Raw genomic sequence first — 27375 nt, forward strand, 5'->3', positions numbered from 1 at the left:
TTATAATATAGAATCAAAACTAAATTTGCTATATTCCCTAATATAATTAGTACTTGTGAATATTTTTTATTGGAGAATTAATCTTTCTTTTATACTGATCCTGAGATTGAAATCCTTGTAATCTGAGAAACCTTTTAAACTTTTTAATAGGAAATAAAGCTAAACATTCTTTAACATTCAAAGATATACTAAGTTCTGAAACTTTACCTACAGTACTCTTCTGAGGATGGATAAGTATCTCAAGCTTACTAAATACTGATTCTGGCATATTAGTTAATTGTGAAGGAGGATCCACAACTGGAACTTGAGTACTATATACTCTAGAATATGAACATAATTTCAATAATCTCTTAGATTTTGAAGAAACTACTCTTCTATCATAATATGATTTGGATTTTGGGAAAACTAAACTAAATACTATTTCGCCATTAGTTTTGTCTATAACAGATATTCCTGCTTGATATAAGCAATTTGTTTTGATAAAACTAGAATTTGGATAATTTCGTCCAAAATATACTCTTAATTCAACAAAGTCCATGCTTTTACTTTCAATAAATGGTTCCAAATCTCCATATAAATATAAAGGAATACTTGCTCTTGTATCCATTAATTGTAGTTCAATATTATAATATGATCTAGAATATTTATTTTCGTTACATTCAAAAGGTATCGAATACATAAATTTTGGTTTAAAACTTAGAAATGAAGGTACCCGATATTTTGTTTGTTCCTCTATTGATGGATTTGATTCAAGATGTTTTTTGTAAGATGATACTGATAATGATAATGATGATGGTAATATTGTGAGATTCCCTTCGAAAGGATCAAATTCATCTTCAGAGAGAAACAATGATTCTTGAGTTGATACATTATCATACTCACACTCAATATCAAGCAAATTAAAGTCTGAATCTTCTTTTGAATTATATTTTTCTGTTGATAAGTGATAATCTTCTAAATGCATATAATTTTGTTCTATATATTCAACAGTATTACTACATGTATGAACATTTTCTTTGAATTGAAAATTAACATTAATATTATATCTCTTCGAGTCTTGAATACTTGTTTGCTTATTTGAATATAAGAAACTTTTTGTATTTGATGAAAAATGACTCTTGAGATTTTCTAGGATGAACACTACTTGTAAAGTAATATAAATAGTAATTCTAGACAATTGTTCATTAATACTCATTTCAATTCCAGCAAAACTACTCAAACTGGATAGGAAATAATTAATTCCATTTAGATTTGAAATCTTGGTACCATTTGCAAGTATTAAAGTCTGATAATTATTGGAATTTTGGTGAATTCTATCATCAGTTTTATGAAATGGATTTTTATGATGATATAATAATAAATGATCATCTTCATTGATTATTCCCCAAACTGCAATATATTCTATCATTAATTGGCCTATATCCCAGTAAGGTATATCTTCTATCTGAAATTCTGATTTTAAGATGATATTTTGAGATGTTATTGAAGTAATTTCCATATCCCATAAATACCCCTTGCCTAATCCTCCGAAATCTAACTCAATTCTATTAAAACTTGTGAGGCCTGTAGAATTTGTATCTTTACTATTAATATGATCTTTGAAATTTTGCTCATTTATAGGCCTGCAAGGATATGTCAAAGCTTCAGAAATATTCTTAGTATAATCCTGAATGAATTTGTTAAAGCCAATATTTCCTTCAAAATTGGATGAGTTTTGGATTGAAAAATAAGAATTAGTAGGATTTAACTCAACCTTTAGCTTAACTAGCAGATCCTGTAGAACTTTATTCATTTTTTTTTGATTAATTAATAATGTTCTAAGCTCAGAAGTAGTCAAAAACTCGAAATATTCAAACCAACTTTTTATATTTCGTGAATGAATGATGTTCTCAAACTCTTTATCTTTGGTATCCATAAACATTTTATCAGCAAAAACTCGAATTAAGTCAAATCTAAATCCAAAAATATGAGTTGAAGCTCTTTTCCAGTATCTTATAAAAGCACCTCCTAAGTAATTACCCCACTCCACACTTAAAAGTGCTAACTCATAAACATCTTCATAATCTAAGTATTCTACCAGTACCTCATAAATTCCAGAATATAATATACACAAAATACCTGACATATGTTTTACCGTCCACAAATTAATCTTTCCTGCCTCTTATACCTTAATTTCTTGTTTATTTACACACATAAATTAGAATTAATAAAATATTATAATTTGTTCCGGTTGATCTGATCTTATTTTGGAAAAGAAAGAATTAGAAATGGATTAATGAGTTTGCATATATTGTATCCATTAATATCAATCCTTGCTTCCTTTAATCTCCTGAAATTCTTTTCCTTTTTTGGGAAAATTTGAATTTTCAGATGTACTTAGTCCGGGCTTGCCATAATTGTGTGGCGCCGGCGCCAGCATGCATCTTAATTTTTATAATAATTATTTACTACGAGAATATAAATTGCTGAAACAAATTATAATTTTTCGAATGGGTGAGAACGAGAGAGAATTTTAAAAGAAAATAAATATCTCTGTGAGAAGTCATATAAACAAGCTGACACTGTAGCCTACAATGGATTAAAATAAAAAAAGAGGTATTATTACTAGATTAACAAACAATTAAATTATATAAATAAAACAATTTGATAATTTAAGACTACAGATTGAGAAGTATATTTAACTTTAATATAGAAATGAATATTTAGTTATTGCTAATATTAGAAAATCTCTCAGTCTTTAGCATATCAGGTGGTAGGGAATATAAGTCAAGATTTTTGTTGGCGTTACCATTAATTTTTGGTAGGTAAATACTCTCTAAGTTAGGATTGTGAGAGATTTGGTTACTATTAGGAACGGAATTTGGAAGTAAATCCTTGTCTTTTTCGCGTCCTAGAATTTCATTAGTGTCAAAATAGTGCTTATTCATACTATAATTTCCAATCATGTTAGAGACCTGGTTGTTAACTTGATTCTTAGGAACCATATTTCGGTATAAGAGTTCATTACTATGGTCAAAATGAGTCGTACTCAAATGGTTTGAGTTATTTAATGTTGAACCCGTTAATACTGATGAGCCACCAATCATACTCTTGTCATTTGGAAAATTTGAACTATTTTCTATTGGATACTTCCAAGTAAGTTCCAAAGCCTGTAACTGAGCAAGCTCCTTCTTGTTTCTTTCCAAATCCATTGAGATGGAAGAATGGATAACCCTAACAAACCCATATTTACAAGTATTAAATATAAATGAAGGGCTGCTTGTACTAATATTTAAAATAGAATCTTCAAGATTCTTAATTCTCTTGTTTCTTTCTGAAATTTTATCAGGATCTTCTGGAACTCTATTAGATTTAATCTCATCAACATAAAATGTATGATAAGGAAGCAATCTTGCAATTGCTTCACTTAAATTATCAAAGTGCCTTTCAAATTCTGTAGAATCAGAAATTACTAATTTTCTATCCAAATAGTCAGCATCCCTAGTCCTTTTTCTTGCTGTTGCCAACTTCTTTTCAAATTCTTCCAAATCCTTATAGACATTATATTGTTGTGCCTCCTGATCTAATTCATTAGATTGAACTGACATTTATATTGTTAACATTCAATGAAATCCATAAATATAAATATTACATAGATAATTTTATATTTATATATATACAATTAATTATTCAAACAAAATTTCTTCAAACTATCCTTCAGCTAATGATCACTCAGGCTATTCTTTTTATTTTGATAACTTCTTTTAACTGTCCTTCTAAATACATAAAGTTTGGTTGTAAAGTTTTCTTTGATATAAGCACTAATGCCCACACAATAATCAGTAACAACTCTAATATTAATTATTTTCAGCTTTAGTGATAAAAGTATCAAACTATCTTGGTTTTCACTGCTTTAGCTAATTAATTAAATTCCTACCTTTTAATTCTCTGATCCTAATTCAACCTTATTTATCGCCTTGCCTTTCTTTTAGATTTTCAATTATTTCCTTGATTGAATTAAATTTCTTAAATAAACTTTTTTATTTTTGGCAAGATTCCCGCCTAATTCCCTATTACATTACCAGGAATTAATTCGGTACCGCTTTTAGCGCTTAGCCAACTAAAGGTAAAATTCAATGCAATTTACAAAAAAAAGTTATACATGTAATTAAGAAAGTACTAAATAAAAAAAAAGTTCCTACTTGATTTTTATTTAAAAATCATCGTTTAAGATTTTCATTATTAATTATACAATACTCTATATGGATGCATTCAAATTAATATAAGTATTATAAAAATAGTTTAGAATAAAAATTGACTTTTTTATTGTATTCTTAAATTGATTGAGTCTCAGCACCTTGTGAGATGAATGCATCAAGAGCCAATCTTTGTTGTTCAAGTATATCAGTAATTTTCTCTTCATCTTCTTCTAAAAGCACACCTCTAGAAACTTCAACAGAAACAATCTGCTCTTTAACATTAAGGAGCATATTTGTCGCAATTATTGCAAGGCCTAAAACATAGTAGTTGGTGAATTGGTCACGTAATCTGTGTAGCTCTTGTTTAGCTTGAATCATACGTCTTTTGTATGAATCTAATAAAGAAGCACCCAAAAGGCATTCTACTTCAAATCCACCTGCTTTCATAAGATCTTTGTTAGCATTTATAAAAGCAAATAAAACTTCCATATCATGAAGTATCTTTTCAAAATCTGATTGCCACATATTGAAGAAGAAACCAGGTCTCTTTGTTGATCTTAAATCACTTCTAATTGATTCCCATTCAACTGTGAATGGGCTAGTCTTTTCTTCAGGGCTTGCATGATTTGCCTTATTTATTGCCTTCTTTAAAGTTAAAAGCGATGTACCAGAAATTACGTGTTTACGGAACATTAAGTCATAGCTTTGCCAGCAAGTGTTGAAAACCATATTACAGACTAAAAGCTCTTGCTCTGCAAAAGTATGTAAAGATCCTGTAGCCATAAGTAAAGGAGCAAATGTAGGACTTCTACCTTTATTTTCATCAGATTCTGCATGGCATAATAAGTTTCCAGAAATATTAACTTGAGTTGCATCATCGTATGTATGTCTCTTATTTTGTCCAATCTCCTCTTCCTGTTCTGTTTTAACCAAAGGAGCAGAATCAGAATGTGATCTCTCCTCTTTAACCATCGAGGAAGTATTTCCAAGCAAGGCTGAACATTCAGCGCTACCTGAGCTTGAGTTTTCAAGTTCTGGAATTGGATTACCTTCTGGCTTCCTCTTATTCTTAAAGCTAATAATAGATGCACTTTCATCAGGTTCTAGTCCATTATTATGATCATCTAATGAAGGAAGAAGGCTTCCTCTTGCGCTAGAATCCACAGATGGCTGACTTTTTGCCATCTTAACGGATGTTGCAATAATGTTCCAACACCTTTCATCAATATCCAAACCATCTACACCAACCAAAGCTGATCTGGACCTTTCTCTTCCTATGCTACCTCCCATACTATTCAAGTGGTTAAATTCATCTTCACCATTTTCAACATCTACTGCCATACTACGATATTTTGAGTAGTCCTCTAGTTGTGATTCAATACCCTTAACATTCAATCTTGCAAATACATGTGGTGGAGGGGTTAATAGTATGTGCAAATCGCCATAAAAATCAAGATATCCGTCTTTAAGCCTTGGAACTAGTAAATTAGCTGCATCTAAAGCATTTGTATGATTACCAAAAAGCCAATGGCATTTAAGCTCCTCAAATGCTTTCATATATTCATCATCTATTCCTTCCATAACCTTAAGTAAAAAGGCTCTTCTAAAGTTTTGTACAGTATAGATCTTTAGCTTCTTATATAGTGTCTCCACAGTAGTGCCATTAACTAAAAGAGATAATGAAACTGCTCCTGCAACGTAAAATGCTACTTGAGATCTTGTAGAACCTGGTACTGAAGTATCTCCTTCAAAAACCATAGCTAAAGCCATTGAAACTCCACCTCTTAAACCTCCATAAATAAGAATTACGGCCTCCTTGAAGGATAAGTCTGATCCAACCTTGTTCAATAATGGTAATAATGTTGCTACCATAATTCCTCTAACAATATTCATAGCGATATAAACCAATACTAAGTTAAACCACATTCTTCCATCTGACCAATAAGGTCTGAAGATTCTCATACTTACGACTCCTGATAAAACAAAAATGAGATGGTTTGCTAAGTGAGCAAAAATCTTAACGAAATGAAAATGGGATTCCTGAGCCTTTGGTCTGAAACATGTTGGGCCCCAAGCAGACATAAATAGTCCAAAAACTACAGTAGCGAGTACACCAGATGTACGGAGCTCATCGGCTATAAAAAAGACAAAGTATACAGAAGCTGTAACACCAATTACCTGGACTCCACCAAGTGCCTGAGCTGCTCTTAACCAGACGGAAATAAGGAATCCGAATACAACTCCAACAGCAGGACCTCCAATAGCTAATCTAATAAATGTCCAGATATAGTGGCTATAAGATGACATACCGGATATAATAACTTCTCTGAAAACTTCAAAGAAAACTACAGCTGCACCATCATTAAGTAATGATTCACCATCTACAACAGAAGCTAACTTTTCAGGCGCATTAAGTTGGTGAAGAGAAGCTATAACTGCAACAGGATCTGTAGCTGAGAGCACCGAACTGACTAGGAAACATAGAACAAAATTCATACTTGTAATGAACTTAATTGCAAAAGCCAATAATACCATTGTTAAAATTGCTCCGGGGCCTGCTAGAAGTAGAGCTGAAGGGAGATTTCTACTAAAGACATGAAAGTTTAATGTTGCTGAAGATTCATATAAAAATATAGGCAGTAATATATAAAATATAACGTTTGGATCTGTCCTCTCAACAATTCGTACTCCCTCAGCCAATGTGCCTAATGAAAATGATTCACATATATAACTTAGAAACATCCCATAGCAAAACAAAGCAACTGTTGTTGGGGGTTGACGAACAAATACTACTGACAATATCCATTCTAAGAGTGCCGATCCGAGCAAACATGTACTCACAAATCCAACAAGTATCGGCACTCCTCCTGTCTCATGAGACATTATTACATCTGCCACAGCTGATAAACCTGACATTCTCTCCAATCAACTATCAATAATGTATGGTTCTTCTAATTCCAGTTGTAATTTATTACCTATTTTTTACTTGCTCTAATCTTTTTTTTGTCTAAAAATCTGCTTTATTCTCATAAAAAAGCCTTACTTCACAATCCCGCGCAATTAATGGATGGCGGGATACCTGCACCTATTTTACCGCCAATCCTCGTCCTGTCCTGATTTACTTACAGCTACCGCAATCACTACAAAAATTATAGTTTTGTAAAGTTTGCATGCTGCTGAAGATTTTATAATCTCGAGTATAATTTTGAATATAAAGAAGGTCTTGTAAAATATTAGAATATTCCCCCTCACAAAAAACTTTTTTAGTTTAAGCTTTTTTTAATTAACTGTTATAGAACAACTAGAGTTTAATCCTGCCTTATTCCCTTTTTTATGTGCCCGAATATCCACAATAAAATCTCACAGAATTGATTCTGAAAGCTCAAAAAATTACTCTATATTACCTATTTTACCATCATCCTCTCCATTATTCTTCTTCCCCTTTCTTATCTTGTTTCTTTTAAATATTACCTATAATAAATTACTTTTAAAATAACCCGCCACAACTATTTTTATTTGGACTGTCAAAAAAGAAAAGCTAAGTTGAAAAAGGAGAAAATTGGGAAAAAATCAGAATATAAATCTTTCAGAAACATTCCAGAAAATATAAATTTAAAAAGCTTTAAAGGAAATCTTTTAGGTATTACTATACAACATTAACCTTTTTTCTGGTTAAATTAATATTATTTTTATTATTAACATTACTATTGTTATAACAAAGGTTCAGTAAGAAAGCATAGATTTCTAACTGAATATTAAAAAAAATTATTGTTTTGCATGTACATTCTACATTTTTAAAACGAGCCAAAAGCATAACTACAAAGAAATCATTCATACTTCATTCCTAAAACCTTGCTGTATTTGCTGGAGCTTTTTCTAACCCATTTCCATTCTCTAAATTGTCTATTTTTCAATCTAAATAAATGGAGAATAATAACATTTTCCCTCCTGAAATTACAGGAGAGCAGGTTATGACGGTGGTATGCTTGTTTGGAATATGTGCACCATCTTCAGCATTTTTGGAATCATTTTTTGGTCATAGGACGATATTTAATGGGAAAGTTCGTCTGCCACTTAGTGTTGTATTATTTGGGTATGGAATTATGATGGATTATGTACTCAGAACCTTCAACTTTGGTATTTTTAGTATGGCAATCAAACATGCAGAGTCCATGCATCCCAATATTATATTCTCCGTTCTCCTTCCGATATGCCTTTATGAGTCATCTTCACAGCTTAATTACCATATTTTTAAGCGTAACCTCATCTCTTCTGTCTTATTAGCGCTTCCAGGTGTTATCGTATCAATGATTCTGACTACATTTTTTATGTATTATTTTGTTGGAGGAATTTTTGATTGGACATGTTCACTTTTAATCAGTTCTATTCTTTCAGCTACTGACCCTGTCGCTGTTATTGCGTCTCTTCACCAGCTTAATGCTCCTGATAAGCTTGCTTCTTTAGTTGATGGTGAATCACTATTGAACGATGGAGCTGCTGTTGTTTTTTTCCAACTCTGCAAGAATATACTTTTGAATAGGTTTTTGGAGCCTTCTTTAATTTTGACTTCTGGTTGGATATTTATTAGATGTGCTTTGGGAGGTCCCTTACTTGGATTCCTTTTTGGATGGGGAGTACACCTATTCTTGAAAGTTGCACAAGCTACAAATGATGTTCAAGTTTTTATTGCAATCTCGATAGTTTATACTCTTTTCTTCCTTAGTGAATTAATCCACTCATCAGGAGTGTTAGCTGTCGTTACTTATGGGGTTTTTATGTCTTCCAGAAAAGCTGCTCTATTTAAGCCTAAAGCACAAGAAATACATAACACAATAATTCACTTTGTTGGAAAGCTTGGGAACCATATGATCTTTATGTTGGCTGGGATTGTTAGTGCAAGACTTTTTAGACCTTACATTGAAGACACTAACATGCTTATGAATCTTTTTTTGTTATTTGCTGCCATTTGTGTCATTCGAGGAATTATGGTATTTATATTATCCCCACTACTAACTAGAATTGGCTACGGGCTAACTATTAAAGAAGCCATAATTTTGATTTGGGGTGGACTTAGAGGAGGAGTCTCTCTTGCTCTTGCAATGAGCTTGGAGTCTGAAGATTATATAGATCCAGAACTAAAAGGACAAATTGCATTTTATGTGGCAGGTACCGTATTATTAACATTATTAATAAATGGTACAACTGTAGAATTTATATATAAAAAGCTCCAGTTATATACAACTCCAAAATTCCATAGAATGTTCTTTAAAAAAGTAATGAAATCCATTAATGAGGAATATAGATTGGTCATTAATGACCAGATTCGTAAGCATTGGTTTTTTAATGCTCATCCAGGATTACTCGAACTTTGCGATACCTTTATACCAAATGTAATAGATGCTAAAATGACAGAGACTGGAGAAATCATACTTTCTAGTCAGCTTTCTCAATATACATTTATTAAAAATATTAAATCAACTAATATACAATTAATAATGCAGGATCCAACAGCTCCCATTGGGCATGATTCAAATAAGTATTTAAATCAAAGAACCTTATCATGCTTAACTAGAGATGAGGAGTTTGAAGACAGGTTTATCAAAGAATTGGATATTAATAATACTCAAACCGAAAATAATTCTTTCAAAAATAGCCCAAACAATTTATTAAGTGCTAAGCCTGAAGAAAATCAGACAATTCTTTTAATTAATTCAGTAACCGTTTCAAATTATAAAAGTAATAATGATAACTCTTCTATTTCAACTTTGAAAAGAGAAAGTATAACTTCTGACAACTCTAAGATTAAAGTTGGTAGACATGTTTACATTGGCCAGATGGTTTTGAGTACTGTCTGGCAATCATATGATCTTCTTTTTAAGAATCACGTAATTTCAGGTGCAGCTCTGGTTGTGCTCAAGAAAGCAATCTCAAAAGTTTTCTATTCCTGTGAGGAGCTTAATTTGCCAATTCATTTTGCATTTTCAAGCGAATGGGATTCTATTAGAAGTCAGCTTTGGATATGTAAGGAAAATCTATTAGCTGATACAAAAGCTCTCTCTCTTTCAAGTGAGTTGCTTAATGAATACAATCAAAAGAACATTTCAAGTACTTTTTGTTTACCTTCTTTTATTAATTATTATAGAAATAAGGTAAAATCAAAAAATCTCTTTTTAGATATTGAAGTTCTTTTTTCATTTATTACAGCTAGAGTTGATCTATTAGAACATGATTTCCAGGAACTTCACTCTTACCTTGGCCCTTCTAGTATTCAACTTTTCCAAAACCAAATAATTGAGGCACAACAATATCTCGAATTACTTTTATCTTACTCTCAAGAACAATACAGCATTGCTATTTCTCATATTTCAGTTAACATACTCTTTAATGCTCTCAGAGATTCAATGAAAGTACTTGTAAAATCTAGACTTTTATTAGAAGAAGATGAAGAGAAACTTCTAGCTTTGTGTGAAGACAGGAGGTTTATTTTCAGTTCCTCTCTTTCTAGAGAAGTTATTAATGAATATACTCCAGAAAACTAGTTATTTTGCCACAAATTGTAATTCAACTTTCATTTGATCGATAAAAAACATTTTATTATATTTCAAACTCAAACAATGATTAGTATTACTACTAATATTACTTATAATTATTTTACCCAATGGTTTTCCATCAACGTTTATCCAAATATTCATTGTATTCAGGTATATACAAGTAATTTACATGTAATGTAATTAGGAGACAAATGTATAAAAGATGCAAATTGTTAAAGTTTTAATAATAAAAATAAGTAGTTTGAGATCAATTAATAGTAATTACAATAGTATCTTGTCCTGTCTAGTTGCTAACTACTTAGATGACAAAAAAAAAGTTTAGAGTTCGTCACGAGATTCCTTTTCTTGAGGGAAGGATGAATGTTCATTGATGAATTCCTTGAAGGCCTCAACAGTTCTCTTTCCATCATAAGGAATTGGTGTTCTAGTTCCGGCCTTGACGAACAAGATAGTTGGGAAGGCTCTTGGACTGAAACCTTCATATGGGATATCGTTTTGTGGTCCGTTGATCTTTGCAATCACAACCTTGTCGTTGTCCTTGTACTCTTCACCGAGTTGGTTGTAGATTGGCTCGAGGTTCTTGCAGTGTCCACACCATTGGGCATAGATTTCCAAAAGAACATCCTTGTCACTTCTGAAAATAATTTCTTCGAAGGTCTTACCAACAACAACAGTGACTGGACCAGATTGCTCAGCTGGGATTGGCTCAGACTTAATGCTGAGTTCGTGCTTGCCTTCAGAAACTTGCTTCATAAATTCCTTTAATGGCTCAACAGAGTCGAATTTAGCTGGACCATACATGTATCTAATCGATGGAACATTGACACTTTGGATAACCAAACCTGGGAATTTCTCAATCAAGAGATGTTGAGTGGCATGGGAACCAAATTGCTCAGTATCAAGGAAAACAAAGGCATACTTCTCTCTGTAATCAGCTGCAACTTTTCTAATATTCGAAGCATACTTGGCGAAGTCCTCGTTAGTACCGCAGAACCAGGCAGTGTAACCTTCTCTTGACATATAGAGGGAGTAGTTTTCAGCACTAATTGCAGAGAACAATGGGACATTCATTATGGATATCTTGGCCTCCAACTCTTCAACAGTCTTTGGCATTGGGAGAGAAACTGGCTCCTCATCCTTGTGTAATACCTCGAGCTTTTGTTCACCTTCTTGGAAGAAAGCAATGAAAGCATAGTTGTGCTCGCGGTGACCACTAGCAACTTTCTCGAAGACAGCATACTCAGCTGAGTCCTTAGAGGTGAATCTTCCAACAAAGGCTGAAGAAGAAGATGCGAAGATTGTCTTGATAGCTTCTTCGGACTCAGCAACTTGGACTGCTGGTCCGGTCAACTTCTTAATATACTTGATGAATGCATCCTTGCTTCTTGCTCCTGAATAGTTCTGAACACTGTCAATACCACTGAAGAATTTGATGGTTGGGTATCCGCTCACACCATATTGTTGTGCAAGCTCCATATTTTCAGTTGCATCAACACTACCACAATGTACTGGGGGAGAAAGCTTTGAGATTTCGGCGCATGTTGCCTTGAATTCTGGCTCTAAAGCAGTACAATGGCCGCACCATGGGGCAAAGAAAGTAACAATTACGTGTTCCTTGCTCTTAACGAAGTCTTCGAAGTTGGAGGAAGTTAAAGAAGTAATGTGTTCTGAAATGAAGTGAGCTTCATCTCCACCCAAGACTACCTTGGAGAGACAAGAAAAACCTAAAAATGCTGCTGAAACCAAGCTTCTAATTCCGATCATTTTTTTTGTTTTGTAATTAAACGAAACTAAATATAAACTAACTGGTGTATGCCACTTTTTAAAAAAAAATATCAATACCCCTCAATACGAACTTTGACCGGAATCTTGATATCCTGCCAATGATATATATTACTTTCTTTCCATTTTACCAATATCTATAACTTATTATGTCTCTCTGTCTCCTTTGTCAATTTATCACTAACCCCCTCACTCTATTAATTATTTCCCCACGTAGTATTGTTACCGCCAAAACCTGAGTGTTGTTGTGGCGGGCCAGGAATTAACAATATTCTAAATATAAATTAAGCTATATGAAACGATAAATTCTAAATAACTATTAATAAATATCGTTCATTATTTATTCTGATTTCGGATAGTTATATCAAAACAATTAAATTAAGTCGCTTTTCCTATAAACGCTTCTCAAATGAACATTCTTCTGAACTGATCTATTGCAGTAACAAATCAAATCTTTCTAGTTTTCTAATTTATTTTAGATCTTACAGTTTCCTCTATTTGTTTTAATTTTTGGGATTTTAATAATTTCGTGTGCACTAACTAATTCTATTGAGAATACTGGGGGTGCCCTAACTTTAAAAGAATATATATCGAATGGTCTAAGAAGAATTACTTGTCTTACTTATCCTTCTTAGTTAAAGACTTGTTTCCCCCTTAAATGAAACCCTGATATCTCCCTAATAGTGTGCAAATTGACTAAAATGGCGGTAAACTATTATTCTGAAAGTATATCATAAAATTAATGTACTAAAGTTGTTAATCTCATTTAAACCTTTGTATGTTCGTACAGATGAAACAAGTTTCATTTGTGTTATTGTTTTGTTTGTTTTTTTATCAACTAGACAAATTACATGCCGAAGTCATTTACGCCGTGAATTGTGGGGGGCCAAGGCACTTTTCAAAGTCAGAGAATATTTTATACGAAGAAGATAATGGATATAATGGAGGTATTAGTACAGATTCAGGAAAACAATTATCCCCATTTCCTTACGTAGAAGATGATTTTGTATATTTATCAGAAAGATATTCTACAGATAGAACATTGCAATATATGCTCAATTTAAATAAATTGACCCCTGGTGTATTTACAATAGTATTAAAGTTTAGTGAAATCCACTTTAAAGAACCCGGAAAAAAAGTCTTTAGTATTGCTGTTGGTAATGTTATATTTAAACAGTCTTTTGATATATATAAGGAAGTAGGATTTGGTGTACCTATGGAGGAATACATTGAATGCACTTTTGATGGTGAAAATATTTCATTAAATGGAATGAATATAACCCAAGGATATTCAAAAGAGGAGAAACTATTGATTTTAGCAATGTTTAAACAGGAAGACAATCCCAAAATTAATGCAATTGTTGTTTACAAAGGCAGTAAAGACGAAATCCCAAAAATTCAAAGACCAAAGCCAAAACTTTCTGTGGAAAGTATCTTACAAAAGATTAATAAGGAGGGCCAGAAACCTGATATAATAAACAATCAAATATATCTTATAGATGAACCTCTTTTCACTGTTAAAGAATTAACTGTTACTGACTCTCTTTATAATTTAATTTCAACTATTCCTGGAATAATTATTTTGTTAATCATTTCAGTAGCAACTCTAAGAATAGGAGTAATACTATCAAGTCATCTATCTGATTAATCACTCTAAAGTTAGCAAACGAAAATTTTTACTGATTAAAATTTAAGAACAAAGAGTTAAACATTTTGACTAAAGATTTTAACCTTCGATCATATAAACTAATTATCATTTAATATTTAGAGTTTTTTAATAATCTTTTTATTTAAAGAGTTAGGTTTTCCTGTGCTAAACTTCTTCTTATTTTCGTTCTTAATACCTTTTTTTTTATTTATTCTTTTTTTATCATTTGATTTGGAAATAAAACTACCATTCAACGAATCCAAAGATGGCAATTTTTCTTTAATCAAATTTAAAGTCTTTATTGAATTTGAAGTATCACCCTCGGTACCTTCTGATATAATGCATGGATTTTTAGAAATATTTAATGACTTTAATTTTGTCAAACTTAATAAAGGATCAATTTCAGTAATAAAGTTATGTCCAAGCTCAAGAATCTTTATATTACCCATATAAGTTATGTCTGAAGGCAATGAAAGAATTTTGTTATTATTGAGCCTTAGCTCCTGGACCATATTAAAATTTAAGCTAAATGGAAATTGTTTAAGACAGTTATTTGATAAACTCATCTTTTTAAGCTTTGGACAATGATTCTTAGGATTCTCAATTTCAATAGCCTCATTATGAGATAAAATGACTGTTTCTAGTTCCTTAAAATGGCTTAAATCTGGAATATATCTTATTTTATTATGATTAGCGATTAAAACTTTGAGAGATTTTTGAAGTCCTGGGCTCCTACACAAATTTTCTATTGACTTGATACTATTATTACTTATATTTAAGATTTTTACATTCTCAAGATTACAGATTTCATCTACTGAAGTTAAGTTATTATTACTAAGATTTATATCTGTTAAGTTCCAGCAATATTTAAGAAATGAAATAGATTCCAACTTATTTTTTGAAACATCTATTTTTCTCAAATTCTTTGCTTGTGTAAGCTCATCAATACCTGTTATCTCCAGCTCCCTCAATTTTAATTCCTGAGAACCTAATATATCTCCATTAGGGACATACTTTGAGAGTTCAATTATTGATAAGTTTTTACTCATTAATTCGAAATAATAATTACTGAAATCAACAAATACCTTATATTTGTGTTTATCTCAATAAATCTGTACCTCTCTCTCTGAATTAGACTTAAATTTATAAATTACTTTATTTTACCAAAAATATTTCAAAGGGGATATTGGTTTCTTTGGGACCAAAGATTCTGCTTCTATAATGATATCCTTACACAACTAAAATTCCAAACTTCTTACAAATAAAAATATCCACTAATTCAAATGAGCTTAAACTCTAATTAAAACCTAAACCTTATCTCCTGAACCTATTTCTATTTGCTTGACTCCCCTATCTTACTTTCACATTTACAAATTATAGCCAGTAATGCATAAAGACCGATAGACAAGACGTGGTCGCGTTGAATTTTTTGGGTATAGGATGACAATAACGAAATTAAGATATAAAAAAAAGTACTTTACAAAAGAAAGGTGAGAGCTCCCTGTATTGAATAGGAGTACAAAGGAAAGAATTAAAGAGAGAAGCTTATCAGTATAGAAGCTGCGCTTAAATTAGATAAATAGTGCAATAAAACACAAAATAAAATTTAGTTTACGAGTAGATTATGTTGAGAAAGACTGCTAATAAACATTCGGAAAGTAATGGAGAAAGTAAAAGGACCTCTGTATCTAGTAAGGGCTCAGAGGAGTTCTTTAGGTCCCCTTCAGTTGTTGGACAAGAAATAAAGAAGGAAGAGGAGGAGGAGGAGGAAGAAGAAGACCCACGTAATATATGGTTGAAACTATTTCTGCCAGATTGGTCTCCTTTAGGAGGGTTTTTGTTGGTAATAGTTTCTGTTGGAGCCTCAATCACGTATTTGAAAAAGATTGGTGATAAAAACCCATTTACTTATCCCTTTTTTATTCTCCTTTTGGATGTATTTACTTACATTATAATAATGTGCCTGAGGCATATTATCACATTATATACATTATCAAGGTTTGGTGAAGGAAGATTTTTTGCAGCAGTGTCTGGTTCTCTCGATCCAGAACTAGTATATTGTATTTGGTCAGCATTATGTTTAGTATTAACAATGGGAGAAATGAATGTAACAATAGATCCCGTATCAGGTGTTGAACCAACTCATACATATACTTTAAAGTGGTTTGACAATATACTACCCTCTTTAAAGATACCAAAGGTACCGTGGGATCTAATTCAATGTTGTCATATTGCAATTTTGATTATGACTGTAAGAAGACTCCTGCTTGCAATTATTACATTTTATTTTAGGTTGGATTTTATTATGAGTATAAATCCACAAGTCTCCCAATTTTTAAGACAATATTCACTTTTGAGAAGAATAGATACAAAACTTTATTTAATTAAGCCTCATATTCAGAAGAAAGATTTTCTCTTATATTCAACAGGAATAGAGTTACCCAACAAGTCCAATTTCCCTCAAATTGACAATCAAAAATCACCAAATAGAGTGACAACAGGTAATATACCCAATGTACCCAGTATGCTTATGGACTATAACATTGATTATACGGCAAAAAGCTCATCTGAAAACTGGTTAGCTCTTCAGTTTATTAAACAATATAATGTCTCTATTTACATTGACCATGATAAATATGAAATTAGAACCAAACAACAGGCGAGAGACTTTGCAAAGATTATATTTTATGATATCCTACAGCATCTACATGCTATTATGCTCTATCACTACATTGGAGGGACAGATCATGTTAAACCTCAAAAAGAACCTCCATTAAGGTCAGATACATATTCAATAATAGGAGATGATACATTCTGCCATGCACTTATAGATTTTGAAGAAAGACATGATTTCAAAGGTACAGATTTGAGAAATGTAGATTATTTTGAAAAGAAAAGTTCGGTCGATACCCTATTTAGTAAGAATGGTTCAAATCATCAAAAGAGCAATAATCAAAAAAAAATTGTAGAAGAACAACAGGCTGATCATAATTATTCCAATACTAATAATAACAACTCAAGTAACGAAAGATCTCAAACTCAAGCTGATAATAAAAATAAAAACCAGTCTCTTCCTACTACTCTTCCAAACTCAGTACTTGATATTCTATACGACAAACCGCTTGGAGACTTGATCAAACAAATTGACACCGCAAGGCGTGGCCAAATTACTGAGGAGGAGTGGGTTAGATTTTGTGTTGGCATATATGATAGTAGAAAGAAGATCCTACGTGCTGCATCTAGTCAGGAAGGTATTGTTCAAGTTTTTAGGAGAATGATCTCTATCTTTTCATGGTTCTTTACAGGAATTGTAATTCTTTTAATGGTTGGAATTAACGTCAATACATTGGTTATTTCTGGAGCTGCTATTATTTCATCTCTTTCTGTTGGTCTCTCTTATATATACTCAAATTTCTTTTCTGCCGTAATATTTGTAATATTCCTCAATCCATATAATGTTGGTGATAGGATTAGAGTGAACAATGGTGGTGCCATGATTGTAAAGAAAATCGAAACATTTTACACAGAGTTTCATACTGTATTTGAAGCACCAGTACTTATTCCTCACTCTTGGTTATCTTCACAAATGATATACAATGAGAGTAGAAGTAAATGCTGTTCTTCTGAAATCCAATTTTTAATTTCCGATACTACGTCTCCATTCTCGATAGAAGCATTGGCTACAGCTGTACAAGAATATATTTCTGTCAGACCTTCAGAATTTGTTGCATCAAATTTCTGGTGTGGTATTAATGCAATTCAGCCAGGGCATTCAGCTACTGTTTATATGTGGATTACTAATACAGACCCATTTCATAACAGAAGAAAGCTTTTAATAAGCAAAAGTAAACTACTACTATTTATATTACATACTTTGAGACAACTTGGAATTCAATACACTCTGCCAGTTAGTAGAGTCAGAATAGAAAATGAATTCAATAATCATTTTTCTATTAACAGTTAGTTTGTCACATTTCCATTGTTTTGATATGGAATTTAGAGTTTGTCCCATATACTATTGCTATCGAAATATCATTTGCAAGGCAATTAATTCAGATTTTTTTCATGTAGTTTATTTGATAAATCTATATTTTATTAAAATTGTACTTAAACTACCATTTTTTTGGCTAGAATAATTTTATGTATAATGATTACTTTTAATTTTCAGCCTAAAATATAATAATGCAAAATATATTTAAATAAAGTTAAAATTTTAAACCTGAAAACATGATTTTTTTTTTGTGTCTATGATCCCTAAACAAACTAGGAAATTGAATAACGGTTAATAGTAGGATTTTATAATGATTTTTTGTTCAAAATGATCAATATTTTTTCTTATATTTCAAAATTAAAATATTAATCTACATTTGGAAAAAATAAAGGGCGCCAAACTGAGAATTGACAAATTGTCATAATTACCTGAAGTTCAAGTTTCACTACTATTACACATATTAAAAAATAGGGATTAAAGTTTAAGTAAATAGTTTATTCCAAAAAGTGTAGTATCTGACAGGGAGGAATAATTCAAAGCTGTAAAGGTGGCATCTCCACTAAGTGTCTTTAATGCTAGTTAGTTTTGCTAAAACAAATATATTAAATTATTATATGAGTTAAAACTAATAAATTTTATTAGTCAGCCATTTAAATAACATTGTAGGGATATCTTTAAAGATGGCAAAAAGAATTTCATATTTCTATGATGGAGACATAGGAAGTTATTATTATGGCCCAGGCCATCCAATGAAGCCTCAAAGAATTAGAATGGCTCACAACTTAATACTTTCATACGACCTATATAAGCATATGGAAATTTACAAGCCTCACAAATCGCCACAGAGTGAGTTAGTTTATTTTCATGAGGAAGACTATATCAATTTCCTTTCAAGTATTAACCCTGATAACTCTAAAGATTTTGGGCTACAACTTAAAAGATTTAATCTAGGAGAAACAACTGATTGTCCTGTATTTGATGGTCTTTTTGAATTCCAGCAAATATGTGCTGGTGGTAGTATCGATGGTGCTTATAAATTAAATAATGAACAATCTGACATTTGTATTAATTGGAGTGGTGGACTTCACCATGCAAAAAGATCTGAGGCCAGTGGATTCTGCTACATTAACGATATAGTTTTAGGGATTTTGGAGTTACTTAAATATCATGCTAGAGTTATGTATATTGATATAGATGTACACCATGGAGACGGTGTAGAGGAGGCTTTCTACCTTTCGCATAGGGTATTAACAGTTTCCTTCCATAAGTTTGGAGAGTTTTTCCCAGGAACTGGTGATATCACAGATATTGGAGTTGCTCAAGGTAAATACTATAGTGTTAATGTACCATTAAATGATGGTATTGATGACGATTCTTTCTTATCATTATTTAAACCTATTATTAGTAAATGTATTGAAGTATATAGGCCGGGTGCAATAGTTCTTCAGTGTGGAGCTGATTCTGTAAGAGGCGATAGACTTGGTCGTTTTAATCTATCAATTAAAGGGCATGCGGAATGCGTTGAATTTTGCAAAAAATTTAATATTCCCCTACTTATACTTGGGGGTGGAGGATATACAATAAGAAATGTTGCAAGAACTTGGGCATATGAAACTGCTACAATTCTAGATAGAACTGATTTGATTTCAGATAATATACCTTTGAATGACTATTATGATTACTTTGCACCAGACTTTAAACTCCATATTCCTCCACTTAATTTGCCAAATATGAACTCACCAGAACATCTGGAAAAAATTAAAGCAAAAGTTATTGATAATTTGAGATATTTAGAACATGCTCCAGGAGTAGAATTTGCTTATGTTCCATCAGATTTCTTTGATAGGGAAGCCTCAAACCTTCAAAAACAAGAAGATGAGGAGCGAGAAGAGGAGCTTTCATCTTGGCATGGAGGAGGAAGAGCTGCAGGTAGCACTGAATCCCAAGGTAATCACAATGAAAAACCTAAATCATCTAAAAAACTACAAAAAGAACATGCTTCTGAATTTTATTAATTTTTTTTTATAATTCCTTTTGTATTTCTTAAATAAGGTTCTCAATGTTTTGGCGCCAAGTTTGTGGGTGCCATTTTGTTTTTTTTAAAGTAATATTTCACTTTTCACGTAGTATTACGAGGGGCGACGAGAGTAGTTAGGTCCGAATCTCAAATAAAATAAGTTTCCGTAGAAGGTTTGAATAAGTTATTGAAAAGGTCTCAAAAAGCATCATCCGATCAACATAAAATATCTTTAACTATAGTTAACTTTTTCGATATTAAAGCAATAACAAAGACTTTCTGACATTTAACTTGTAAATACCATCAAAATAATCATTACTCTTTATCATTAGAATGCAAACAGTAATTGGAAATAAATTGGTTCAGGGAATCTTTCTGATCAACTTAATCAAATATTTACTCTACTTATACGTTGATCTTAGACAAAAAAAATGTTATGATATCAAAGAGATTCCTAAGTATATATTAGATGCCTACAAAGACTGTGGAGAAGTTTCCAATGAAGAATTTAAGAAGTCCCAATCATACAGCAATTCAAAGATGGTATTTGGACTGATTAGTAGAGCAGTCACCTTTGTTATTAACTGGGTATTTGTTTTTTATGTAATTTATCCATTGATGTGGGAAATTATTTACACAAGAATTAGTTCGAATGAATACGTCTCATCTTTATTATTTTGTGGGGTAATGATGTTATTAGATTATCCTATTAGTCTTGCTTTCGATCTTTATTACACGTTTGTTCTGGAAGAGAAATATGGTTTTAACAACTCAACATTGAAGATATTTATAATGGATCAGATCAAGTCAGGACTTCTTGTTTCTGTATTTGGAACGATTCTAATTTCTGTAATGATATACATTGCTAATAATACAGGTAAATACTTTTATGTATATATTGCTCTAGTACAATTTGGTTTCATATTTATCATTTCAATAATATATCCAATTATTATTGTCCCTATTTTTAACAAACTCACTCCAGTTGAGAATCAAGAACTTGCAGAAAAAATCAGTAAACTTTGTAAAGATGTTAATTTCCCATTAAAGAATCTATATCAAATGGATGCTTCTCTCAGATCGAATCATGGAAATGCATTCTTTTCAGGTGCATTCAAATCTAAATCTATCATTTTATATGATACTATTCTTGATTTCCCCCAAGATGAGATAGTTGCAATTATAGGGCATGAAATAGGCCACTGGAAGAACTGGGATAACTACAAACTATTGTTCTTTTCATTTATCCAAACATTTGTAACTCTTTTCATTTTCCACTTAACGTTTTCATGGAATGAACTTTACTTATCATTTGGTTTCTCTTTAGATCCAAAACTTGGAGGTAGGAATTTAGTTCTATCTCTCCTTGTTTTCTCCTATGTATTGGGTCCTTTCAGCTCAATTGTTGGAATTCTTTATTCTATCATGTCTCAACGTGCTGAGTATAAAGCTGATGAGTTTTCATTTAATCTTGGATTTGGGGATTTTCTTGCAAATTCACTATTTAGACTCTCAAAGAAATCAAGTTCTTGCATGATATTCGACCCTATTTATAGTTTTATCCACTTATCTCATCCCACTGTATGTGACAGAATTGTCAACCTAAAGAAGTTGAAAGATAAAAAAAACTAAAAAAAATATAGTTATGTTAATATTCCTTGGTATTTCCTAAATAGTAACCAAAAACTAGGCAACCTAAATTTAAACCACTAATCGGTTCTAATTATTAAATATCTTCCTTTTCTTGTACACTTTCCTTGTCTATTATTTAGGTGGAGGTGGTGGAGGTGGTGGAGGCAGTGGTGGCGGAGGAGGTGGTGGCGATGGTGAAGATGATGATGGTGGTGGAGGCGGTGGTGGTGGAGGAGGTGGTGGCGACGGTGAAGACGATGATGGCGGTGGTAGTGGTGGAGAGTTTGATCCACTCCCAGCACTGGGACTACCATTTCTCGCTCCAGAGCCAGAAAAGCCTGATTTATTTAATAGCCTTTTCTTAACTTCGTCCATCGAATAACTCTCTGAATCATCTTCACTGCTAGGTTTCTCTTTTTTCTCTTTAACTTTTGGAGATGAAGCCTTTGGGGCTTTTTTTGGTTTTTGGGTTTTTTTTGAAGGTTTTTGGGATTTAGATGAAGATGATGGGGATGATGAAGGTGATGATGAAGATGGTGACGGTGTTGGCGGTGGTGGTGCTGATGAAGATGACCCTGAAGAACTTCCAGATAATGCCTGGGAAGAAATTGCGCTAACATCATCAAATACACTAATAGAGCTACCAACATAGTGAATATTTACGCAGTGTACTTTGGAAATAACATTCTCTCCTGCTTTAACCATCTTTCCATCTACTTTAGAAGCGACACTCTTGTCCAGCCTTCCATTACAGGAAGCAATCAAATTTACAGATTTAGAATTTCCATCATCATCAGTGTAAATAAAAGTTCCAAATGAAGCTCCTTCCTGAAGAACAATTTGTGTGTAAACAATCCAGTTGGGAGAGTACTGAACAATACCATTATACATCGGCCAAGATAATGTGTATATTCCAAGCATATTTTTTGTAATAATTGGATCTCTATCTTTTACAGAAAGTTGTTGAGCAGTTGGAGGAGTCATTTCCATAGCCTGAGATGGGACTGAAGGTGAACCACAAAATACCCTAAGTATTTCAGTTCCAGGCAAAGTAAGAGTATTATTAAGTAAGGTTACACTTGGAGCATGAACTGCTCCTGAACAGGGAGGAATAATATTTTCTGGATTTCCACCATTCTGAGTAACAAAAACCCCCAATGATTCACCTTTTGTAGCGAGATCGATTTTTGCTTGATCTTTGAAAATAGGAGTACCAGACATAGCTGCCCAAATATAACCATATTTTGTCAAATCTCCAACCTTCGTAACTAAACTACCAGTATGAGTTTCTTGAGGGATCCTATCCATTAATTGTTGTCCCGTATCCTTTTTAACCATCATGATCGTAGTTCCAGATAACACTAATTGGCCATGAGCGGCCATTGTTAAAAAGAAGATATTAGTACCAGGGTTTTGGTTGACTATATCAACATCAATTTGGGCATTAGTTGAACTAGTGCATGATGCTTTTCCTACAATTTCTTTTTCTCCGACTGTACCGATTACACCATCATTTTTGAAGCTAATTTTGCAGTGGGTGGAAGTAATAACAAAATCATACCCTTCCTTATGTAAATACTGGATAGGAGATGCGCTTAAAGTACTTAAAGGAGGGGCTGAAGGCAAATCTTCAATTACAGGAGTACTAATAGAGTCACAGTAAACTTTGAAGATAATATCGCCTGCAGCAAATATACTTCCTGATTTCATCTTAAGAGATGCAGGTCCTTTAATAACTCCAGAGCAAGGAGTTTTTATAATGACTTGTAAAGAACGATTTTCATCAAGAGCCAAAAATGCAATTTCATCACCAGCTTCTACATTCAAAGATTCAGAAGAAGATACGAGTATGGCTGGAACATAAATAATTTTGACTCCAGTACGAGCTGTAGCCTTGTAGCATTTTTCTTGACCTTCTAAGCTAAAAGAAGAGAAAACATAATTAAAATATAATTGCTGTTCATTAAAACTGGTTTGTTCGATTCTTGCAACTACGCTACATAATACAGAACAAATTTTCAATCCTCCAATAGAATGTTCAGAAACATCCATAGTTTCTATTGAACCTGAAGGATAAGTCATTTTTCCAGTACATGGCGATGTAACATATATCATGGCATTGTATTCTAATCCTAATGAATAAACGAATGCGCCAATAACTTGTCCTTCTTGTACAAATCTCTGATCTTTAGAAGTAATTCTGAAAACTCCAGAGAGTTTTGAGTAGATTGTAATCTCATCACCATTTTCTACAGGATATAGCGGCGTACCAAGTCCTTGAACTTCTGTAAATTTTTTAGTTGTATGAACTTTCTGACCAGTTTTAGTGAGGAGCTTTGGATTATCCATCCATGCGATTGTACTCTTTCTGCAAGCGACTTCTGCAAATGTTTGACCAGCTTGGATCTGTTGACCGGAAGAAACGTCAACTTTATGCTTAAGTAATGAAGTAACTACACCAGTACATGGGCAAGTAACATGTATCATTGTAGGAGCCCCGTAGGAATGTAGAGAAACTGTTCCAAGCGGCGCATCTTTCACACATTCTTCAATTTCAGTCAAAGTAACATGAGCTGTTTTAGTTACTCCAACACTTCTAACATAACGTCCTCCCCTACTTTCTTCTTGAATAAAAATACCACCATAAATCTGGGAATAACCTGATTGTAAAAATACATGTGTTGGAGAAGGGGGGTTAGGGTTTTGAAGTAAATGAGGCAATTGAATAACTTGATCCCCACTTTTCCAATTAGGATCGGAAGCTAAAGACTGAGTAGCATGCGGTACTAGATACTTAAAATCATTTCTTTTCCAAGAGAGGTAAGCACTTTCCCACATCTGTAGAGAAATTGGCTGATGTGGATCAGTCTTAGTAGCAAGTACATCACCTAGTTGTCCAACTAGAGTAACAGTTGGCTTGACAATTTGCCACTTTTGATCAGATTTAATTATAAGCATTACAACATCCACGCCTACTTGAGTTTTATCTGCAATTTCATAAACAACATCGCCAGAAATATCTGATTTAAGATCTTCACTAAACATACTGCTACCAATAATACAAGTAAATTTACCAATATTCCCACCTTTTGTAACTTTCATTTCGGACCTGACTTTAGGATTAAGTTCCATGAATGTAGAATGAGAATTAGAGACAATGGAAACTTTTTTGCCTTTAAATCTATATGAAATACATTTGCTGAGGGTTGCTGATAATTGTTTAAAAATGGTTTGATCAAGAACCATTTTTTCAAACTTATCTTTAGGATTTAAGGGCATTGTACAGCCAACTGTAAATATTTGAGAATGAGAAGAAACTTGTTTCATTTGAGTCTTTAAGTTTTCAGCCGAATTTGCTGGGCCAGTACAAGGGGAAAATAATACCACTTCTTTTCCTTTCTTTGAACCAACATTACATTTAAACTTTCCAACCACTTCACCTGCAAATGCCATTGAATTTGATGTTAAAAACCTTGTTTCAATATTGGGAATACCATCTGCACCATCTGCTACTCTGATTTCCGTTTTCATATCTGTTGAAGTTAAATAAATGCAATCAAGGTCTTCTTCTTTTGGAACTACCCAATCACTAGTAACCGAATGAGGAGCATTGATATCCAAGTCTTGAAAATTACAAATAACTTGAGCAATAATATATTCAGGAAAGACTTCTCCCTCAAATACTGAGGTTAAAAAACCTAAACATGGAAGTGGAACAAGATAAGTTTTCATCAAACCTGTTTGAGAATCTTGCGAAAGAAAATGCCCAAAATTTGCTTGAGTAACATATCCTGATTTTTTTGAGAATTGTGTGCTTCCTTTTTCTTGAACCTTTATTTCTGCAATAGATAGATGTGAAACTTGTCTGATCGAAATAGAAAAAGGTCCAGTTACAAGAGATCCTGGAAAAGGTGTTCCTTGAGAAGGTGGAATTCCATAAGAAGAGGAGCTCATTCCTGGTAAATTAATTGGCGATTGAGGATAAATAATTCCTGAAGGATACAAAGGAGAGTAACTAGGAACAATATCTTGAGCAGCATGTGGTTGACTTCTCTCATGAACCACGACCCAAAAGGGTTTCTTGCAATTTTCTGTAACTATTATAGTTCCAGGCGCTGTTATTCTTTGAGTTTTTAACTCTTTCAATAATCCAGTACAAGCTGTGTATGTTTTTTCTGTAGTCTTTGCTTGTGATTCAGTATCAGGAGTGTAAACTCCAACTGGCTTTTTTACTTGAACTTGAGAATGTAAAGCCGCTGAAGATTGATGGTAACCTGAAATTGTAACAGCTGTTTTACCTAACAAGAGCCTAGTATCAAAAGAGTAGGTAAAGATTCCATCTGAAAAGGACAATTCTGTTTCTTTAACACTAACTACAGCCTGACAAACGATTACAATCTTGTGGTTAGACCCAAAATTAGGATTTATCACCTGAACAACTCCTGTGCATGGTGAACGAATATTCTCTTTAATTAAATTTTGTTTGTTTCCATTATACTCTATCTTGGCTACTAATTCATTTTTCTTCACTGTAGAACCTTTTTCCATTCTAGTAGTCATGTGAACATTTCTATTACATGTTAAACCACGAGCTGCAGGACCAACCGTTTCCCATGAACATGGCTTGGATGGTTTTTTTGTTGGAATTGCCCTTTTAATTCTAGCTAAATACTTTCCAAGATGTTTTTTTGGTTTAACTTTTAATAAGCTATTGTTATGTGAAAACTTTAAATAATAAAAATCAAGAGAATTCCATTCATTATTATATATCACAAGAAAATATATTATGAACACGTGTATTAGAATGGTAAGTTTTTTTTTGCTAATATATTTATTAATCATTTCAATTCCAGAACGAAAATACTGTCAAAACATTATCTTTATATATAGGCCAAAGCAACTTATTAACTCAAATTAAAAAAAATCTTGTACTATTTTATTTAATCTTTTTCAAAACTATATAATACTCGGTATCGCCACTATTTTTTGTTTTCCATGTATTCTCCATACCCATTATTAGATCATATATTGAGATGGCGGTATCCACATTTCGTGATAATTTAAACAATATATTAATAAAAATTTGACGTCCATTAAATCAAGAATATCAAACAAAAATGAATTAAATAAACGTATCCAAAATCTATACTAAATTTGTAGTTTTTTACTCAATATAACTAATATTAACTTCAATTTCTTCAAACATATTGAATCTTTATTCAGCAGTTCTGGCGCTAACATCTTCCCAGACTAGCTTATTTGAAATCGGTTTTTTTTTTTTGTAAAGTATAGATGGGAAAAGAAAAAAGAATTCGTAATATAACCAGTAAATTTGTCTAATAGTTTCTTTGGCAAAAACGAATACTTTTCTTCAAAAATGACAATTGAAATTTTACGTTATTTGAGGATGGAAATATTTGTTAAATACTACTAATAAAATAACTACTTACTATAATTCATATATATCTCTTTGAATTGTATAACTATTTGAATATATATATTAGCAACAAAAGCTTTTATTTTCTTGGGTAGATTTTGTAGTAAGTAAAATTTAACAGAGACATGCTTTTGTATAA

At 32.4% G+C, this 27375-nt stretch overlaps 11 protein-coding genes across 11 annotated transcripts; 5 read left to right on the forward strand and 6 right to left on the reverse strand.

Moving 5' to 3' along the window:
• Window positions 1-46: 46 nt before the first annotated feature.
• Chro.60027 (hypothetical protein) lies at window positions 47-2125 on the reverse strand. The annotated part of the gene is made up of 1 exon (XM_662598.1): window positions 47-2125. The coding sequence occupies one exon, from the start codon at window positions 2123-2125 to the stop codon at window positions 47-49; it is 2079 nt and encodes a 692-aa protein (XP_667690.1).
• A 577-nt stretch (window positions 2126-2702) lies between these two features.
• On the reverse strand, window positions 2703-3587 carry Chro.60026 (hypothetical protein). The annotated part of the gene is made up of 1 exon (XM_662599.1): window positions 2703-3587. The coding sequence occupies one exon, from the start codon at window positions 3585-3587 to the stop codon at window positions 2703-2705; it is 885 nt and encodes a 294-aa protein (XP_667691.1).
• A 726-nt stretch (window positions 3588-4313) lies between these two features.
• Chro.60025 (Na+/H+ antiporter) lies at window positions 4314-7094 on the reverse strand. Its single annotated transcript, XM_662600.1, has 1 exon — window positions 4314-7094. The coding sequence occupies one exon, from the start codon at window positions 7092-7094 to the stop codon at window positions 4314-4316; it is 2781 nt and encodes a 926-aa protein (XP_667692.1).
• Window positions 7095-8101: 1007 nt separating this feature from the next.
• On the forward strand, window positions 8102-10717 carry Chro.60024 (Na+/H+ antiporter). Its single annotated transcript, XM_662601.1, has 1 exon — window positions 8102-10717. The coding sequence occupies one exon, from the start codon at window positions 8102-8104 to the stop codon at window positions 10715-10717; it is 2616 nt and encodes an 871-aa protein (XP_667693.1).
• A 330-nt stretch (window positions 10718-11047) lies between these two features.
• On the reverse strand, window positions 11048-12493 carry Chro.60023 (protein disulphide isomerase). The annotated part of the gene is made up of 1 exon (XM_662602.1): window positions 11048-12493. The coding sequence occupies one exon, from the start codon at window positions 12491-12493 to the stop codon at window positions 11048-11050; it is 1446 nt and encodes a 481-aa protein (XP_667694.1).
• Window positions 12494-13289: 796 nt separating this feature from the next.
• On the forward strand, window positions 13290-14159 carry Chro.60022 (transmembrane protein). The annotated part of the gene is made up of 1 exon (XM_662603.1): window positions 13290-14159. One exon carries the CDS (start codon window positions 13290-13292, stop codon window positions 14157-14159), a length of 870 nt encoding a protein of 289 aa, XP_667695.1.
• Window positions 14160-14275: 116 nt separating this feature from the next.
• Chro.60021 (hypothetical protein) lies at window positions 14276-15208 on the reverse strand. Its single annotated transcript, XM_662604.1, has 1 exon — window positions 14276-15208. One exon carries the CDS (start codon window positions 15206-15208, stop codon window positions 14276-14278), a length of 933 nt encoding a protein of 310 aa, XP_667696.1.
• A 575-nt stretch (window positions 15209-15783) lies between these two features.
• Window positions 15784-18123, forward strand: Chro.60020 (hypothetical protein). Its single annotated transcript, XM_662605.1, has 1 exon — window positions 15784-18123. The coding sequence occupies one exon, from the start codon at window positions 15784-15786 to the stop codon at window positions 18121-18123; it is 2340 nt and encodes a 779-aa protein (XP_667697.1).
• A 707-nt stretch (window positions 18124-18830) lies between these two features.
• Window positions 18831-20165, forward strand: Chro.60019 (histone deacetylase). Its single annotated transcript, XM_662606.1, has 1 exon — window positions 18831-20165. One exon carries the CDS (start codon window positions 18831-18833, stop codon window positions 20163-20165), a length of 1335 nt encoding a protein of 444 aa, XP_667698.1.
• A 335-nt stretch (window positions 20166-20500) lies between these two features.
• Chro.60017 (CAAX prenyl protease) lies at window positions 20501-21799 on the forward strand. Its single annotated transcript, XM_662607.1, has 1 exon — window positions 20501-21799. The coding sequence occupies one exon, from the start codon at window positions 20501-20503 to the stop codon at window positions 21797-21799; it is 1299 nt and encodes a 432-aa protein (XP_667699.1).
• Window positions 21800-21931: 132 nt separating this feature from the next.
• On the reverse strand, window positions 21932-26641 carry Chro.60016 (protease). The annotated part of the gene is made up of 1 exon (XM_662608.1): window positions 21932-26641. The coding sequence occupies one exon, from the start codon at window positions 26639-26641 to the stop codon at window positions 21932-21934; it is 4710 nt and encodes a 1569-aa protein (XP_667700.1).
• Window positions 26642-27375: the final 734 nt, after the last annotated feature.

The sequence above is a fragment of the Cryptosporidium hominis genome, assembly GCF_000006425.1.
Source record: "Cryptosporidium hominis TU502 chromosome 6 CHRO016005, whole genome shotgun sequence".
NCBI lineage: Eukaryota > Apicomplexa > Conoidasida > Eucoccidiorida > Cryptosporidiidae > Cryptosporidium > Cryptosporidium hominis.